This window comes from Pezoporus occidentalis, unplaced genomic scaffold (assembly GCF_034315485.1).
Source record: "Pezoporus occidentalis ecotype Australia unplaced genomic scaffold, CSIRO_AGI_Poc_V1 ctg163, whole genome shotgun sequence".
NCBI lineage: Eukaryota > Metazoa > Chordata > Aves > Psittaciformes > Psittacidae > Pezoporus > Pezoporus occidentalis.
In genome coordinates this window covers 41,726-60,109 of record NW_026913457.1, presented here as the reverse complement: position 1 = coordinate 60,109, position 18,384 = coordinate 41,726, and the positions used below count along the sequence as shown (strand labels likewise).

Sequence of the window (18,384 nt, the reverse complement as noted above, 5' to 3'; positions counted from 1 at the left end):
GGCACAGGGTGCAGGATGTGGGTACCCCCAGGGCATGGGCAGGATGAGTGCTGGGGGTGAGGTGTAGGGCACCACTGGTGAACACCCCACCATAGGGGATGTGGTGGCCATGACACATAGATAGCCATGGGGCATGGCTCACCCCCAGCACCTGAGTTCCCAGTGGCTGTCCAACAAAGCCTACGTGCCTGGTGGGCAGGCACAGATAAAATGGGAGCTGAAAGGTCAGACAGAGCAAATTAAAGTTCTTGTGATGATGAGCTTCCCATTTCCATGATGGAAGGCGCATAAAACCCTGTCTCAGCTACATTAATCCATGAGCATGAACACCAGAGCCTTGCTGGCATGGCTGGGAGAGGGACAGAGCTGACACATGAGTGCCAGCTTTCCCACACGGCTGAAAAGCTGCCCTGGGGATGGAGTCCTCCAGCAAAGAGTCAGTCCCTGCAACACCAAGGAAGGGAAATGCCCTCCAGTGCTCTTCCCAGAGAACCTGAGCACTGTCAGCTCCATCTTTGGGGAAGAGAATGGGAGAACAGGGTTGGACAGCTGGGAAATGGAGCCCTGTGTGGTGTTTTGGGGTTTGGGAAGGGGGAGGAGGGATACAAGTGATCCAAACTGGCCATGCATCTCTGGGATTGCTCAAGCACGCCATCACTGGGGTAAGAACACATTGCAGGGGTCAGGGGCCCAGTGCTGGCCTCAGCCTCAGCTAGATCCGCACGTTGCACATGGAGCAGCTCTTGGCTGCGATGCTGGTCTGGCTCTGGCTTTCCACACCAACAAGGGAGATTTGAATGCAACATTTACCCTGTAATCATCTGGCTTCGGAGCCTGCTTGGGAAGCACCTTTAGAGGGAGGAAAGCTGCTTCTGCTGCCCACCACAGATCCGCACCGTGCTGAGCCGGCTGCTGACTTTCCCGCACCCCCTGGGGACACAGCCAGGGCGGCACCGTCAGCAACAGGAGCAGGGAGGATGTGCGGCATTTGAAGGAGGCGATAACCCAACCTGCAGAAGTAATGGGGAATGCATTTGAATTACAAAGCACAAAGCCTTTTGCTTTGGGTAAAACTGTAATTAATATGAAATCAAGTTGTAATTAAAGGCTACTGTCTTGGAAAAAATCGAAACAAAAAGCCAAGTGTGTATGTGCACAGGGGAAATACAATTAAAAATTAAAGAAATGTGGAAAAAAAAATTACCAGGTTGGGAATGGTTGCAGAGCAGTACAGGTGGGTTAGACTTCCCAGCTCCCCGACACCGCTGGCACTGAATCAGGACATGTTGCAGCGAGACAGCCACAGAGTTGGGATAGAGGGCAGAGCCTTCCCCACCAGCCTGCAGCAGGGCTGCGTGCTGCACGCTCTGTACTGCTCGCTCTGTTTGTTTGTGAGTAATGCATTCACATGGGTTTCATCTGTCACATGCAAAACAATTTCCCTAAAAAGCCACAGGAACCTGAGATAAGCACGCAGAGCACTCGTGGGGTGGGATGCACCTACCCCACATCCCTTAGATGCTGCAATGAACTGAGGGCCATGAAGAGGGGTGTTTGACAAGGCAGATTGCTCTTGCTGCATGCTGGCCTCAGATGTGGCCAGAGCATGAGGAGCTTCCTAGTGTGTCTGTCTGACGTGCTGCCCCTGGCTCTGGACAGCAACGCTGAGCTCTCAGCTGCACCTCTCCACGTCCCCTCAGAGCATTTCTCATTTGGTTTGACCATCATGGTGATGGTTTCACCCCATTTTTTCTTCTTTGGTTAAACCAGAGACAAGTCCCTGACTGTGCCCAGCAGCACTCGCTGCTCCAAGACCTTCTGGTTCCTTGAAACACCCCAGCCAACTCCGAGTCATTTCAGCCCCTTTTCTGAGACTGAGAACTCCTGATGCATTCCCTACTGCTGCCCTCCACCCCGCTCTGGGGCAGAAGTGGGTCTGCAACATTGCTGTCTGCCAAGGAGGCACCAGGCTCCCAGGGCACAGACACTGGAAGAACTCCCCAGTCCCCTTATTCTCTGCGTGAATAAACAACTGGAGTACCCCAGAAGCCCCAGGTCCAGGTCTGACGCCCTGCCAGGGCCAGCTGTGCTGGGGGACCCCTTTGCAAAAGCACAAATGCCCTGGTTTGAGCTGGACCCTGCTCTCACAGCTAGTCCTGCTGCCGAGCACCACTGGGCTCTGCCAGATCTGCACTGCTGCAGGAGGAGAGTGACACACCACAGCAGGCTGAAGAGGCAGACAGATGAAATCACAGAGTTTGTTAAAGCTTCTTTTCCTTTCTTGAGTCTCCTTCATTAATATTTTAATTAAAACCAATTCTCTGTGCAGACTGCATTAACTCAGTGTACCTCACAGATAACAAAGTGAAGGATTAAAAGTGAGCACAGCTCTTGGCACAGCAGTGTAACAGTGAGGCCAGAGAGACCTCCAGCAGTAGTAATAAGAGAGACCCTTGCTGTTCCATTCCCTCTGTAGGCAATGGCTCTGCTACCGGGCTCTCCACAGTGAGCCAGGGGTGCTTGGGGAAGACAGGGCAGGAGACATCCCAGTGCCATAAGCCCCCCAAGTTCCTGGGACATGTCCTGGAGGTGGGAGCTCAACTGAGACCCCTGAACTGCACAGTGCTGACCGCAGAGCTCAGGGACAAGCAGCTTCCCCTCCCTGTCCCATCCTACACTCTCTGTTTGTACCTTGCTGAATAATTCCTTTTCTCCTTCCCTGCTTATCTCCAGGATGTTCACAGGCAAATTCTTCCCTTCCCTTCCTTTTTCCCTTCCCTTCCTGATGCAAATATTTAATTCCATTGTAGATGAGTCCTCTTTCCGGCTTCTTAATCAAGTTAATTACTGGCTCTAACCTCCGTCTGCTCCCCTCAATTCCCTCTTATTGACCCCCAAGTACTCCCTCGCCCCTTGGAGTTTGCTTCCCCTGGCTGTGCTTTCCCAGGGACAACACAGAGGTGCCAGGTCCCACAGCCCTGCTCCTTCAGCTGCTACCACCTCATCTCCATGCCTCTGCACAGGTCACCCACTTTCAGCATATGTGCCCCCCACCACAGGGTTGCTGTGGAGCAGGGTTTGGTTTGCTTTGCCAGCTCAGAGCTCTCCAGCGAGCACCAGAGCTCACTGAGCCACTGGCTGCAGAGGAAACAAACGCTCCCTCTTTTGATGTGCCCCTCCAAAACCTGGGCTACCACAAGCTTGAGGGTGGATTGGGGACTTAAAGCGATTCAGAAACGTGATTCTGGAAAGGGTTTCACTTGCGGTCTCCAAGCCACGATTTGGTGCTGTGGTGACTTCCAGCAGCTTCCCTGGCATGGCAGCAGGACCCAGAGTCTCTCGCCAGCACTGCCGGGAAGGGTTTTCTCCAGGAAGGGATTTCTCTGGCTCCCGGCAGTGAGTGCTGCTGACTCATGTGCTCCTGGGGCCAGCACTGCAATAAAACCATCCCACGGCCAATGCCAGCACAACAACTCCAACTTCTGCAAACAGCAGCAACAGGGAGCACCCTGGGGTTGTTCACCTGCCCATACCCTGCCATCCTTCTCCAAACAACTTACCACCTCATGCTCCCAGCACTCTGCAGGGCATGCTAACAGCAGCCAGCCAGCAACACTTCACCTTCAGGAAGGATCAGAGGAGAGGTAACCAGGCAAAATCCCTGTGGGAATTCCATGCTGCTCCCTCTGCAGCCCTTAAGGCCTTCAGCAATACCTGACTGCATGTGGCTGGTGATTTGTCTCCTTGGGAATTCCAGCCTCCTCTTGTCCCCTTCTCAGCACACAGCACCCTTGCTCCCAAGGAAGCAGGACTACATGGGGGCTGTTTCACCACGCAAGCTGTCTGCAAGGATGGTGTAGACATCTTTAGCTAAAAAAAAAAGGGATATAGCTAAAATACAGTTAAAAAAAGGGACTTATGTTATCATAGAATCACAGAATGGTTTAGGTTTGGAAGGGACCTTAAAGCTCTTCCAGTTCCAACCCCTGCCACAGGCAGGGACACCTTCCACTATACCAGGTTGCTCAAAGTACACACAGTTAAACAACTGGTATTTGTGTCACTATGGAAAAGCTTGAACAGATAATGGACCTCCTAAAAGGTCAGGATGACCTGGGAACAATACTGACTAACAAAGAGCATTGTCAGCTGGGGAGGAGGCTTTGGCCATGCATAGGCAGTTTAAGAAACAGGGCTAATGAATCTCAGAAAGAACTATCATTGCAGATGGTACATCCTGAAAAAACATGGACATTGTTAAGGCATGGCTTTGATGGTCAGCACAACATTAGGGTGTCTTTTAGATGAACTGTTCTCAATATAATAATAAACATCACACCTTCAAGTCAAAAGACCCAAGCCCGGGTTAAAAGACCCAAACCCGGGTTAAAAGACCTTTTCCTGATTATGCATAGTAAGGAATCAATTATGTAACTGCAGGAAAATTAATTGTCAAGTTGTTAAATGGTTGGAGGGTTACAGGGACTTACTAACCTGAGCTGAACTGTATAAATAGGTGAAATTATGGTAGGAGTACTAGCTCTGTGGGATACCACCCAGCACCCTTTTTGTGTGAACCTGGCACAAACAAATACCTTGTGTCTGCTGCACACAGGGCAACGGGTCCTGTGCTCAGGATAACCAGGACACCCCAGGAGCAGGGAAACGCTGTGTCTGACAGCGCTGGTCCTGGGAATGCTGCATCAGAAAGTGGTCTGAGGCACGGAAGGATGTCCCCAGCCCTTGTGGCCTGGACCGGGCAGCCCGGGGGGGTTCCTGTCTGTCGCTGCTATGCTTAAGCCCCTCACAAGCAGGCAGCTTCCCCTCAGGGCCTGTGAGGGAAAAGTCCTTCTCCTGGCCGCCATGTCATGGCTGCAGCCTGAGCTACCCCTGCACCACACACACTGCCACAAACAGCCGCTGTGGAGAGCATTCCCCTCTGACCATGCCCTCTACCAGCGTCTTCCCCCTCAGCCGGGGTGGCCCCACGGCCTGACACAGCAGCTACCCGCGGCCATCCACACCGACCGCCCTCCCCAAAATGGCAGCCGCCGCCTCCGCCACTACCAACATGGCGGACGGGGGGGCGGGTCCACGCCGCGCTTCCAACCAATGGGCAGCGGCGGCCTCCGCCAGGGGCAGCCAATGGCGGCGCAGAGCGGGCGGGTTTGTTTGGCGGGAAGCGGCGGTGTCGCTGTCATGGCGGGCCCTGGCTGCGGGACGTGGCGGGCCCTGCTGGGTAGGTGCGGGCTGAGGCGGCCCCGGGGCTGCGCTGGGGGATGTCTTGTCCCGGTGCCTCCTGCAGGGACAGCGGAGGGGAAGGGAGGATTGAATGTCCCCTCTCTGCCTTCATACACCCCTCATCCTCCAGGCTCCGCGGTGCTCTGGGCTGCTGGCAGCCCCTCACCTCACCTCGCCTCAGCTCCTTCTCACCCCTGCTCCAAAACCTGGTGGCCCTGACGCGGGTACTGCCCTAGGGTGGTGTTGTCAGGGCACCGCTGTGGATGCTTTGTGCCAAGGGCCTTTGCAGGCTGACAGTGCCTGACACGGGCTGCTCGTGGTGAAAGGCCGTGGGGCTTTGTCTGCAGAGCTGCCCGTCGAACCATACCCAAACATCCCGTGCTGCTCCTGGCATGCTGCTGGATAATGCCAGTCAGCCTGGGCCTGCCTTTGCCCTCTCAGTGGTGTGTGCTATGGCAGCAAAGAGAGGGAGGTGTCCTCAGGGGGGCTGCCAGAGCAAGCTAGGGTTATAAAATAAACCCAACTTCTCAGCAGGGAGAGCCAGGAAACGGAAAAGTGCCTTTGGAAGCCCAGCAGAGCTTCAGGAAGCAGCGCTGCGCCTTCTGGATCACCATCAGAACCTGAATGACTTCCTCCTGGAGGTAGGAGTGGGGTGGTTTGGGGTGTAGAGGTCAGGCTGGGGGATGGTGGGAGATCCCAGTTGGAGGTGTTCTTCCTAGGGCAGCTGTAGAGTGGATGCCCTGGAAGCACCGTTCTCATGATACATGGAAAGAAAAAAACAGAAAAAACAGAGATTGTTATTTTATTTTTCCTTGATTCTTCTGTATTTTATTGTTACAGACTAAAAATGGTTAGGCATGGTTTGGATTTGTGAGAGGAAAAATCCAGCCCCTTTTCCTTGGGGTCAGAACTGGCTTCTTATGAGGATAGGAAGAAATCAAGAGAGACTTGGGTTTCCTCTGAATTGCCAATTACTTTCAACTAATGTGACTGTCTTTACGAAAACCTGTGTAATCTGCCTGTACAGACACATGAGCCAGTATTCTGAGTTGGCCACATTCTACCCTCTTCTCATCCACTGGAGAAAGCTTTTTCTGTAACTGCAATAGCCAGCTCCAGTACTTGCCATAGTTCAGCCACAAGGATGTTTCTTTCTCTAGAGATCGTTTGTCTATATAAAAAGAGCATTTACCTAGAGTAGGATCCAACGTTTTGACGTGTTTCACCAAATATTTATGGCAGTGTGGCTTCACAGAAGGGACTTGAAAGATAGAAATTCTGTTCCTGGTGCTGCTGCTGATGTGTTGGGTGACCTGTATCCTTTTCTTTGCATAAAATGATAATAACTATACATATGTCTCCTGTAAGGTGCCTTGAAATCTCTGCTTTACCATAACCATATGGGAGCTTGGGAGTGTTAATTTCACTTCAGTTGCACCAGCCCCCAGGAGTGCTAGAGCTTTGGAAAGTGTAGGTATGTAAATGTGTGTAACAGACATCTAAGACTGTTAGGATTTTGGGTTGCAGGTGCAAGATTCAGTCAAGCCAGCTGGAGAGGATGGCCCAGAGCACCAGGAAACACCATCAGAATCATTTTTAGGTGAGTGAAAGAGTATCTATTGGAGACAGATGTGGAAAAAAGCTTTCTTCATGTAATGAATTTTTGTCCGTTAAATGTGATACCAGTTTTACTTTCTTTTCATTGTTCTGGTGTCCCACCCAGCTGCTTTTTATTTGTTTTTCCACATGATTTTTACAGGTAATTTTTTGCCTTTTTTTGTTGGAGCTGCATGTTGCAAGCATGACAGCCTCTGTAAACAAAAGGTACAGATAAAATCATGTTATTCAGCACTGACCAAGTATTTTGAATGTTATCATTTGATACAAACAATGCATCTTGATAAGCAAAACAAATGGTACAATCTGACCTGCTGTGGAAGGGAAACTATTGGAAGAGAAACCTGATGGGTTAATGGTTGGACTCTGTGATCTTAAAGGTCCTTTCCAACCTAAACGATGCTATGATTCTACATGTCTCTTACTTGTTTGGTGATGGCACCCCACGGAGTATTATGGTTTGATTTGAAAGTGTTACTGTGAGCCTCATGAGACTAAAACACAGAAATCTGTTTCACAAGGGTGTTCCACCTCTGTGGTTGTTCTGCATCTGTTTTATGTGCAGTAAATGAATGATACCTGCAAATGAAAGTGACTTGCCCAGTGAAACAAATGACATCTGTGCTGGAAGATGTTTAAGACTTAGGACTTCTGTCTTCACAGTCATGTTTTCAAGCTTTTTTTTCTCCCATACTGACAGCTTTCTGGTTTGTTGTTTTTTTTTTTTTTTCTTTTCTTTTGTGTTTTTTTTCCTAGTCTCTGTTCTGCGGGAACAGGCCTCAAGGTTGGGTGTGCCCACAGCAATACTGGCAGCCAAAAATGTGGTTACCAACATCGAACGGATCTGCCAGCCTTCTGCAAGCCCCTCTACAGTCCCACTGCTGAACTTGGACCAGAGAGTAAGGGAAAAGGTTTACATTTAGTTTATCAAGAAAACAGTAATGTTAGGTTTAACTTTAAACCTAGTTTATCTATTCTGGTAAAGTCACCCAAACATATAGGTGTTACTGATGTCAGCCAGATTGCCTTCAGTTCAGCCTTAAAATGAAAACTTTGGGCCTTTCCTATGAATTTTCTTAATTATTCAACCCTTTAGAAAGCAGTAAACAGGGAAAAGCCACAAATTTGATTTTCTAAGACTGTGTTATTTACAAAGGAAATTATTTCTGCTTCATTTCTGGGGTGCTTCCAGAAAAAGTTGTCTTCCTTGCTTCAATCAGTCAAGGATTTGCTGGCGAACAATGTGTTCTCTCGCTCTTTCTTCTGTCAAGAAATGTGGAAAATGAAGGTAAGAGAAATGTTGCTGTGTTACAGACCATTTAGACTTCACCTGTGGAACGTGGTAGTGTGTTTTCACCCCATCTCTCCCATGATGGTCATGGATAACTGTTAAATGGACTAGTGAAGTGCTGTAAATTCTGTTCAGGTTCCCTTGGCGCGTTTTTTGGTGATCTAGAGCAGTCTTACCACTGCTCAACCCTGCTCTGCTTGACTGCAGTCATGAACTCCTCCTGAGGATGACTGTGGTCTTTCTGAACTTTCAAAAGCATGAACTGAATTATGGTGGGTTTTTTCTTTGTTTTTTTTATTATTTTAAAGCAAGTTCATTGCCCCTGTAGCACGATTTGCTCCTTTGAAGAGGACTTAGTAGAGGGGGAGATGTTGAACTGTTTCCATTTGTCCTTGGCACAGCTGGTCCTCACCAGGAACCAGCTAGGGAAGGGCATGGCACTTCAGTGCCTGGAGTTACAGCACGGGTGACGGGATTAAACTCATCTGAAGTGACACTGCAGTTAGACACTGTGGGTGGTATAATTTTCTTCCCTGTTTAGCTTTGCTGCCCTGCTGCTACCACTGAAGTACTCATCAGTTGACACATAGGTTTGCTGTGTGGGCTAAGCAATCTGGGTCAATTAACCAAGCAGTGCAGAACCTCCCAGCTGGCTGTGCAGTGGCAAGGCCCCAAAAGTCCTTTATGTGTTTTGCCAGCAGTATTCAGTGGTATTCTGGTTTATCCCTCCATTTATGTGGGATTGGTGATAAGCCCAAGTGAGTTCATGGAGAAAATGGCTTGAGAGAAAAAGGATAGGGGATAACAGGTCATGTTGCTTTACAAATGTGTTGTCTTGATTTCATCTGGGTGGTTTGTTTTCTTAAGATAAGTGATGCTCTCAGAAGAGTTGAGGATGTTTTGTGAGTGGGGCAGTTCTGATTGCTCACTGCTCTGGTGGGAAACAAGGAAGAGGCTGATCTGCCAGGATAAAGAGGCATGCACCAGTCTCAAATATCCCATCCTGGGCTGAAAATAGAATTCTGTGTGTTCTGTAGGCTGATCAAGATCTCCTTGTTCTCAGGTAGACATGGAGATCAAGTGCTGCTGTGTAATTGAGATTGTTACAGTAAAGAATTAGGTTGTCAAAGGCAAAGTATGTGGGTGAGTCCAGGGTCATGCTGAGAGGCAGCTGCTACTCACTGCAGTAAACTCCTGGGTTTTGCCTTTACTTCTGAATGGCCTGTGTGCCCAAAACTCCCAGGTACCTCTTCCTTCATGAGGTGTGAAAGCTTTGTTTCTGTCTGGGAGTGTTTCTATCTAGAGCCCATGTGATGTTTATTTTACCTCTGTGTCCATCAGCCTCTCAGCCCGAATGATTGTAGTGTCTCTTTGTATAGTCTCCTATTGAGAAATGGATTTGAAAGCATTGGACTTGCTTTGCAGAGGCTAATAAACAGTTACTACACCACGTGACGTTCTCTAATCTCTTTCTGGATCCGAATTAAGAAGACTTGAAACTTAGTGGTGTTACCAGTTTTGTGGGGTGTCCATTGCTCCTCTGCATATGCAGAATCAGCATTATTTTGAGGGACAATGATGGATCTATTTATTACTTTGACCATGAAAATTTAAAGTGGTAAAGCACCTTCAGCCTAAAAACATTTAAAATTTGTAGGAAGGAAAAATCAAACATAATTTTTCCTCAGCTGGTATTTCCTATGTTGTCATTTTCAAATTTCAGTAAGTTCTGGATAGTTTGAATAAAGTGAATTTATCTTTATTTTTAATATATAATTTCTATTAGACAAATATTAACTGCAAAATGCAGACTATGACCTAATTGTGGCATCTTGTTAGGACCCTCCGGTGCTGGAAGCGGTGTGGCACCTGTACAGAGGCGACATCATTGGCCTGGGACAGCTGCTGGAGAGGTGAGCAGAGGTTTATGGGTTTGCAGATGTATTTAATCTCTTAAAGCCTATTGAAATATAATCAGGGATTAGTCATGAGTATTCTGGACTAAGAATATAGTCAGATGCTGGTGAGTGATCAGATTAGCAGGATTTAAGAAGTTATCCTGTGTTTGAGAAGTTACTCTGGGTTAATTAGTCAGTTCAAGGTGTGGTGGTTGTCTGATGGGTGCAAATCAGAGATAAAGTGAAATGGTTCGGTGAGAGTCCTGGGTGATATTTTACCTAGTGCTTTGTTTCACTGGCTCTGTGTGTGTATGTGTGTGTGTGGTTACTGTGATGTGCTGGACTTGGTAACACAGCTCCTTTAGTTCATCTGACTGTGCCTCTGGGTCAGCTTTGGAAACTCTCTTAGCCTATAAGAGTTAGTGCTGCTCTTGAGGAGAAGCTTTGCAGAAGCTGTGTGCTTTTGTCTTCACAAACCTGTACACTTCAGTAAGGTTTGGCAGAGCTAATCTCCAGAGAATACTAAGAATTGATTTGGTTTTACTATTTTTTTTTTTTTATCAATACAGAGCTAACAACCCAGTTATGCTTTGTGAAATTCAGATGGTCTTCTTAATGGTGTCAAAGGAATGTTGCAGTAATCTTTTGGGGTTTTGATATTGGTTTACTTGTCTTTTACTGGGATTGGAAAAAAGCCTTCAGTGCCCACTGTACTTCAGATTTAGGGAAACCAAAGGAATAGACTAAGAATTTTTTATTTTTTTTTCCCAAAGCATTTTTATCTAAATATCTTAGAAATCAGGGTAATGGGTCCAAGCTTGAACAGGGCAGACTGAGATGAGCTCTTAGGCAGAAGCTCTTCCCTGTGAGGGTGCTGAGGCGCTGGCACAGGGTGCCCAGAGAAGCTGTGGCTGCCCCATCCCTGGCAGTGTTCAAGGCCAGGTTGGACACAGGGGCTTGGAGCAAGCTGCTCCAGTGGAAGGGGTCCCTGCCTGTGGCAGGAGGCTGGGACTGGATGAGCTTTAAGGTGCCTTCTGACACAAACCAGGCTGGCATTGGAACCAAAGTCTTCTGTCTAGCAGAACTTTCTAAATGGAAACACTTCAATGTCAGAGACTAGGAAATAATTGAACACACAATTTCACATGTATGTTTTCCTTTGGATGTGTTTGTTGTGGAATCTTTTTATAAAGCAAATAAAGCTTTTACTGGTTCCAAATTAAAAGAAGAAAATGCCACACAGAGAGCAGAGTTCTACACAGATGACTCTTTCCTGACTCTAAGAGGGTGGTGGTATAAAAAAAACCAACCCAAGCACACAAGCAGGAGGGATTAAATTGAATGTGTTTTTGTTTGTTCTCAGCAACCCATCTGCCCCTGCTGCAGTGGAGTGGCTCTGCAGTGGCCTCTGTGGCCTCTGTGAACAGGCAGTGGAGTCCTCTGGGGACATGGAGCTCCCTGGACACGTTCTCTCAGGCAAGGCTCAACTGGGCACTGGTCTGCTCAGCCTATGGTGAGGGCTGTGCAAGTCAAAGGCTTGGAGGTGTAGAAACTGAGGCCAAGCTTTGTGTTACTGTGCTCGGTTTCAGTGAGGGGAATATATTTTTGTATTTGTGAAGAATGTAGCCATTTTTTCCCCTTAAAAATTAATTGGTTTTATTTTTCTATATCCCTTGGAGTTATAGTATCCCAAGAAAGTGTAGTTGCAGGGTGTATGGAGTAGGGATCATGCACTGAGAACGTAACAATCCTGCAAAGTGATATTTTAGGCCAGAAATATTTAACAGTTCCATTTTGCCCCCTGTCATTTTCTATTATTTATTTGGTGGTTTTGTTTAGAAAACAAAAAATCACTACACAATTTGACTGAAGAGTTGCAGTTACGTCTTTGACCTGCTGCAGGTGGTCAGGCACAATCCGTATGAGTTCTGCGGTGGCAATAGAGCATAAAACCTGGAATTGCTTTAGTCTTTGTAATTCTTTTTATGTTTCTGTGTTCCTTGCCATCCATTGTTCTTGGTCCTTTTGCCTGGGAGTAATTTTACTCCAAGAAAGTACATGATTCTTGCCAACTGCTGTATAGTGAATGAAGCTTTTCAGACACTAGCACTATTGGGAAAGTGGGATGAGGAGGCCAAAGAGCAAGGGACCCTTAATGAAAGGGGGATGCTGAAACACTAATTCATTCTTGATTTGCAGACTTTGCTATCATGTTTCTTCAGAATGGCTTTCAGCAAGATTTGGAGCTGGGAATGAAACTGGAATTCAAGAAGGTCCCCAATGTAAGGACAAAATGAACCTCTTTACAAATGGTTGTTGAAAAAGTAGTTCCATTATGCACCTCTGTGCCTTGCTGAATATAAAGAAATCTGAGCACAGAGCAACAAAGAAAGGGTGGTGGTCCATGTGCTAAGGTGGGTGAGGAGGAAATGGTGAAACCAGGACAGAGCATTTCTTTAACGGAGAATTTCTCCAAAGTGGCATGGAAAGGGCTTTTTAAGCTTCCCCAGTTTCACCTCGATTGCTTTTTGTTTTTCTTTTCATTTAAATATAAGGCTGGTAAGTGGAATGCTGGTAAGCATGGGAAGTGCTTGCCCTCTGTCTGTTGTATCTGTTCTGGAGTACAGGTTGAGGTAAAAGTTAAGCTTTAAATTAAGAGGGACAGAATTATTTCTTCAAGTCAATTGAGTTTGTCTGCATATAACTGTGGCTCTTTAAATGGTTTTAATTTGTCAATTTTGAACAGATCTGTCATGCTGTCTTACAAAGAATGTTGACATGTAAGTATTCTTGTGATTCGTAGCTTTGTGCAGTCACTGTTTGCTAGGCTTGTGTTCCTTGTTCAGTTCTGAGTCTCTATGAAGAAATACTTTGCCTGAGAATCTTTTCCTCTGCATAATATTTGTGTCATTGATTCTCTGTGCCTCTGCTTTTCCCTTTGCTCTTGTAAAGTGAGTGTCTCCTGACACTGCAGATAATTTCTTGCCTTTTATACTAGTTCATTTTGATGCTCCCAGCTGCAACATCAAGCAAGTATCTGAGCTGATTTTTTAACAAGTTGGATTGGAAGCAATTGTAGCACAGAGGTTAGGCTAGGATAATTTTTTTTTCCTGCCCAGTGAATTAAGCTTTGGATTTAGAAAGTTAGGTGCAAGGAAACAATTTTGCTGGCTCACAGTCTGGATTTGCAGACTAATGTTTTGTGAAACCTATTTTGTTTTTAATGCTGAGCAAAGACATCTAATGTAGGTATGCAGTCTTTAAATGGCCAGACTTCAAAAGCTATCCTATGGACGGTGTGTCTGTCTTAGCCAGGGCAGACCAGATGCTGCTGCTGAGAGTTCAAGGAGGAACACCTGGTTTGCATTGCAAATCCAATGCAGAAAGACTAAACACAGGAGGGTTATTTTTGTCTTGTGTAACAGATGATCTTCACAGTAAGTTGCTGTATCTGCTGTACAGCAGAGGAAGTGTTTGCTTGCACCTCCTCACATGCCTTGCACCGGTGTATTAGCAGAGTCTGACTGTGGCTGCTGTTACTTCATTGTCTCCTTAGTGACAGCACTTTCTCCTTTTTGTTGCTGGTATGGTTCTGCAACATGCTTAGTGCTGCTGCAGAGGTTAGTGCTTTCCCTCTGCTGTAAGATTATGGAAAACCAGGATGTGACACTGGGACTACTCCCTCGCCTCTGTGTCTCTTGTGGTGGGCACTGGCAGCCTGATCCCATACCCGTGTCTCACAGGGAGCACTGTCTGTAGACAGAGATGCCTCACAGACCTCAGGGAGTGTTCCTAAAAATGGAAAGCTGCAAGAAGTGCTTATTATTTAATGAGTCCCATCTCAGGAGGCCCTTATGTTGGTACTTGAAAAATAACCCTTCCAAACGCAGGGCTAGGGGGGATTTTGGAGGGGAAAAAGGCAGGCGGTTGGCAGTCAGACAGGAGTCTGCTAACCTGCTCTTCGTTTGACCTTCACGTTTGTGCAGCCTGCGCTGCCACTGACTGACTGGCAGTCTGTGTGTCTGAAAATTGTATTAAATGAGGTTCTTTAAAAGGTATTTTTATTAGTGTATGCTTCTGGGTCACCTTTAAGGGTTTTTGCTTTGTTAATCAGCTGCTTTGAAGAACATTAGGATTCTCTGTGTAAAATAATTCACTATTAATGAAGAGCTTAACTGGAGGAGAAGGACAGGCTGAGAGTAGCATGGGAGCACTGTGCTTCATAGTAATGCTATATTGAACTCCTGTGGCTGAAGATAAGTAGAGTTTATCTCCTTTTCTCTGTTCTCCCCTACTTAACCTTAAAGTATTCCTTAGCAGGAGAAGAGGGTATTATGTACTAATGCTGTGGGCTGCCTTGGAAAAGCATGTGAGGGACACAGCTCAGTAAATTTCCTTTTAAGGGTGGCTCACTGATCCTAATAAACAAATAAACAAACCAAACTCTTTTTCACTATTACAAGAGGAGGCTTTTAAAGGTACGATGGGATGAGAAACAGGTGCAGCAGGCTGTGAAGCAAAGGCTTTCTCAATGCGTGGGCTTTGAGTGATGTAGGCTGTGCAAGCTGCAAACCTGTTTGACCTCCACCAGTCATTTTTGGGGCAGATTGAGCTTTTGAGAGAATTTCTGCTAAGCAGATGTAACATGAAGCCTTGCTGCAGTTGGAATGTGTGGCACTCACCGCAGTGTCCTCTTTGGCCCTGGCGGTTAAGACCCTTATTACCAGGATTGTTAATTCAAAGCTTGGTTCTGCCAGTCTGCCTCCAGACAGGCTTCTCTCTTACGCAGCTTTGTAGTGTTCACACTCGCAGATGCAATGCACAGTTGGAACTGGGTTTGGAAGTTAAATACTAATTTATGTGCATTTTTGGAGGGCTTTATTAGCGCATTCTTGGGAATGCTTTTAAATTGGTTCAAGGTTAGTGTTAATAGTTTTTGAGTCTCTCTGTCACTCTCGAAAAAAATTGCAAGAATTTAATGTTGTTGAATGGCTTCTGCATATTTCCCTAATGGGGTCACCTTCTCAAAGGTGCACAAATTACTTGTTCCTGTTAGTTTGCCAGTTGTTTAGTATCACAGTTCCTTCCATTTCCATTTCTCTCACTGTGGCTTTGTGTCTTTATTTTGGGGTACAGGGGTGCTTGATGCTGTTGGTAAAGAGAAGCAGGAGGATGTTTCCATGTTGCAAGCTAGGAGGTTCTGGTAAGAAATGCAGTTCCTACGAATAATGTCAGGAGTAGTTTTTTTATCCACTGTTATGTTTGTTACTGAAGTAAAGCAAATGTTACGGGTTTTAGTAACTTATTTACACATACCCCACAACAGTGTTACTTACGTTTAGTGTTCTCCTCTCTAATCTGTGCAAATAAAAATGCTTATAGAAAGATACGTGTCAGGTAGGAAAGGGTGTTCTAGCGGTGTGAGAACTGATCTTAGAGCATCCTTGAGTTTTCTCACTCTGTTTCTGAGCAGAAGTACCTGGAAGGTGCCATTGTCTTCTCCAGTTCCTTCTTCCAAACTTGTTTTAACTACTTTGTACATGTCAAAGCCATCCTGTTCAGGGGTATACATTAGATTCAAGTTTGTCAATCTCATGGCTACATGATGTAGAGTAACCAATAGATATTTTAAAAACACATACAAAAAGGGTGTGTGTCTGGCAATTTGAGAGATGGATGTAGAAGGAAAAAGAGTAATTCACCATAATCAGCGCCTGGTTTATCATACTTCCTGTGCATTGTTTCTGAGTATTTCCCTGTCATTTACAGGTTGAATGTGTTCAGTGTGTCACTTTATAACAGTGCGGTTCATCCGGATTCCTTGCAGCAGTTTTTTAGACACACCCTGATCGAGGTTCTTACCTACAACCCATTGTTGAAAGGTAGGAATAGGTGGGGAGAAGTGAGTGTCTCCAGGGTGTGTCACTGCGCGTATGGAGCTCCATCCCACCAGGCCTCACTTAGTCCAGCCTGGAGGAGCCAGAGAAGCTCCTGGCTTCCCAGTTCTTTCCCAGGGTCTATATATGCAGGGTACCAGCTCAGACAAAAAAAAAAACCCAACAACAAAACCAAAACTCCCTAAAATCTGGGCTCTAGAGGGCTGTAGTTCAGGAGAAAACTAGGTGGAAAGTCAGCAAACAGAACTTCAGCCAGTGGCTCGTGAACAGATATTTGGAGTCACGCGTAATAGCAGCCTTTATGGGGCAGACACGGGAGAGCTCTGGCCTCTGGGAGCAGTTCTGGCCAAAGGGGAAACTGGGTGGGAGAGGCAGTGCTGCAGAGAGCTTGTGGATAAAGCAAGTCTGGTCCCTCGTGTTTGGGTTTACTGATAAGACATGGCCTTTCTCTGCTGGCTGGGTGTTTCTTTTGGTAGATTAGAGGTAGCAACAGGAAGGCTTCTAATCCCCAATTGGTAATTGTGGAGCTTGATGGTTTTAGGAAGAAATATGTTTGGGCTACAAAATCTCTGGTAAAATCACTCTGAGATATGATTAGAGCTGCTTGCCTGTTGTGTGGGAGGGCAGTGTCATTGCTGGTTTCCAGTGGGGAGAAGTTACTGAGGAAAATGATAATTCCTCTCTGATTCTTTGTTGGCCTATGAATGTGTGATCACAAGAACAGCTTCGAGGTGGCAGCACGGTAGTGAAATGATACTGTCCTTGTTGCCATGGACTGTGTTCCAAAGACAAATGAATGGGAGACAGAGTATCTCAGTGGGCAGTTTTTGAAGTATCTGGCTGCCAAAGCCAAATCTTTTGTGGAAGTGTGTGGTTAACTTAAGGGTTTTGGGTGTATTTTAAAATTTATTTTATTGCTGAAAAGTAAACTTCTTTTTTTGGGTGCAGTGTCCGATGCCATTCATATGCAGAAAGAGTGGAGCTTTACAAGAACCTGTTCGCTGCTCACTACCTTGTATCGCAAAGTAGGTCTCCCTGGTTTCACAAAGAGAACTTTATTATGTTGGGTTTATATTCACTGAAATACCTGAAATGAGGTTCTTTTTTTTTTTAAAGCAGTGTGTTCCAGTCATAGCTGCCAGAAACTGTAGGCAGGAGGAAACATGAAGAGAGAGTACTACAGGGGTTTTCATATGTGCAAAGCTGTTAATGAGAAAAACGATGATAACTGAAGATGTGAATTTTCACTGTTATAGAATATGATATGACTGCTGAAAGAGCTGGAATACTACTGTTTATTTTAGCCAGGGATGGTCCCAGTCCAGGATGGTATCTGGCTCTGGAAAGCTGATGCAGAAGACGTACACAGGATAGTTTTTCCAAAAGACACCTGCATGTTAATCCTGGCGGTGTGTTTCACTCTTATGGGTGGCTGCATATGGGTCATAGCTGAAATTAATTGTTTTCACTCTTCCAGCTGTTTGTGGCATTCAGTGCAAAGGAGTCGATCTGCCAGCTGCAGCAAGTGCTGGAGACTCATGAAGTGAACTGGCAGCATGTTCTGTCCTGTGTTTCCACACTGGCAGTCTGTCATGCTGAGGCTGAGCAGCTCTTTGAAGGTAAGTAGGTATTAGCAAACTTTTAATCTAATGTCTGCTTGTTTCTCAGGTACTTGATAGGGAAACCATGCCAACTGGTGTAGCAATATAGATATTTATAGTTGCTGTTTTGAGATTCCTGCGTGGAAAAGCAGAAAAATCTGCTTTCCCCTTCAGACATCCGTGTTGATGGCCTGGCCATGCGAATGCCAGGCCTTGTGCCTGACACTTCTCAAACTCTGTGTGCAGCTAAGAATGGTTATTTGATAGTTACCTTCATTCTTAATTGGAGTAGCAATTACTGGAGCTTAGTTCTTGTTTCTCACCTCTGCTAGCAGACCTTGTTTTTTAGAGCTTCTTACTGATTATCTCATTGCTGGACTCCCTGCAGTTCCTGCATGTTGAAATCCAAGAGCTGACTGTTGAAAGTGCATGAAAAAGTACAAGCAGGTCTTAAACGTTCCCCAAGCTGCAATACATGTCCTTCTGATGTTTTATTACAGTTATTTGGCTTCATTTACTGTAGAAAATTACACAACAGTATCAAGAGCAAAGTTTTGGGTTATTGTTTTATTTTTCTAGACCTACTGAGCCATCTTCTGATAAAGGCCTTTGGGAATTATGACGTGGAAAATATGATCACAGCGTTCCTGATAGCTCGGCAGGCTGCTCTAGAGGGCCCTGCTGTGTTCATGCCTTACTCTAAATGGTTTAAGGTAAGATGAACTGCAGCCTGACTCTAAGTATGTGAGGAAACCTGTGCATAGGAAGTGTTCTGCTGCACAGTGGAAGCCCGCTTTCACACAAGATAGTCAGGAATTAGGGGGGAAAGGTGAGAGGAC

The 18,384-nt window shown here is 46.1% G+C and overlaps 1 protein-coding gene and 1 long non-coding RNA gene across 2 annotated transcripts in view; one reads left to right on the top strand and one right to left on the bottom strand.

The window, feature by feature from the left end:
• Window positions 1–899: 899 nt before the first annotated feature.
• On the bottom strand, window positions 900–4,958 carry LOC134160702 (uncharacterized). Its single transcript, XR_009963662.1, has 3 exons — window positions 4,596–4,958; window positions 3,715–3,870; window positions 900–1,010 (listed from the first exon to the last, which is right to left on the bottom strand). It is a non-coding gene; the product is annotated as an uncharacterized LOC134160702 (long non-coding RNA).
• A 208-nt stretch (window positions 4,959–5,166) lies between these two features.
• FANCA (FA complementation group A) overlaps window positions 5,167–18,384 on the top strand; it is a 36,624-nt gene continuing 23,406 nt past the window's right edge. Inside the window, exons 1-14 of the mRNA XM_062612982.1 lie at window positions 5,167–5,239; window positions 5,773–5,882; window positions 6,769–6,841; window positions 7,615–7,757; window positions 8,051–8,146; window positions 9,989–10,062; window positions 11,411–11,523; window positions 12,247–12,329; window positions 12,794–12,827; window positions 15,184–15,250; window positions 15,817–15,929; window positions 16,893–16,969; window positions 17,422–17,563; window positions 18,125–18,258. Coding sequence (XP_062468966.1) covers window positions 5,200–5,239; window positions 5,773–5,882; window positions 6,769–6,841; window positions 7,615–7,757; window positions 8,051–8,146; window positions 9,989–10,062; window positions 11,411–11,523; window positions 12,247–12,329; window positions 12,794–12,827; window positions 15,184–15,250; window positions 15,817–15,929; window positions 16,893–16,969; window positions 17,422–17,563; window positions 18,125–18,258 — 1,299 coding nt within the window. The 5' untranslated portion in view covers window positions 5,167–5,199. The remainder of the gene's footprint in view (window positions 5,240–5,772; window positions 5,883–6,768; window positions 6,842–7,614; window positions 7,758–8,050; window positions 8,147–9,988; window positions 10,063–11,410; window positions 11,524–12,246; window positions 12,330–12,793; window positions 12,828–15,183; window positions 15,251–15,816; window positions 15,930–16,892; window positions 16,970–17,421; window positions 17,564–18,124; window positions 18,259–18,384) is intronic.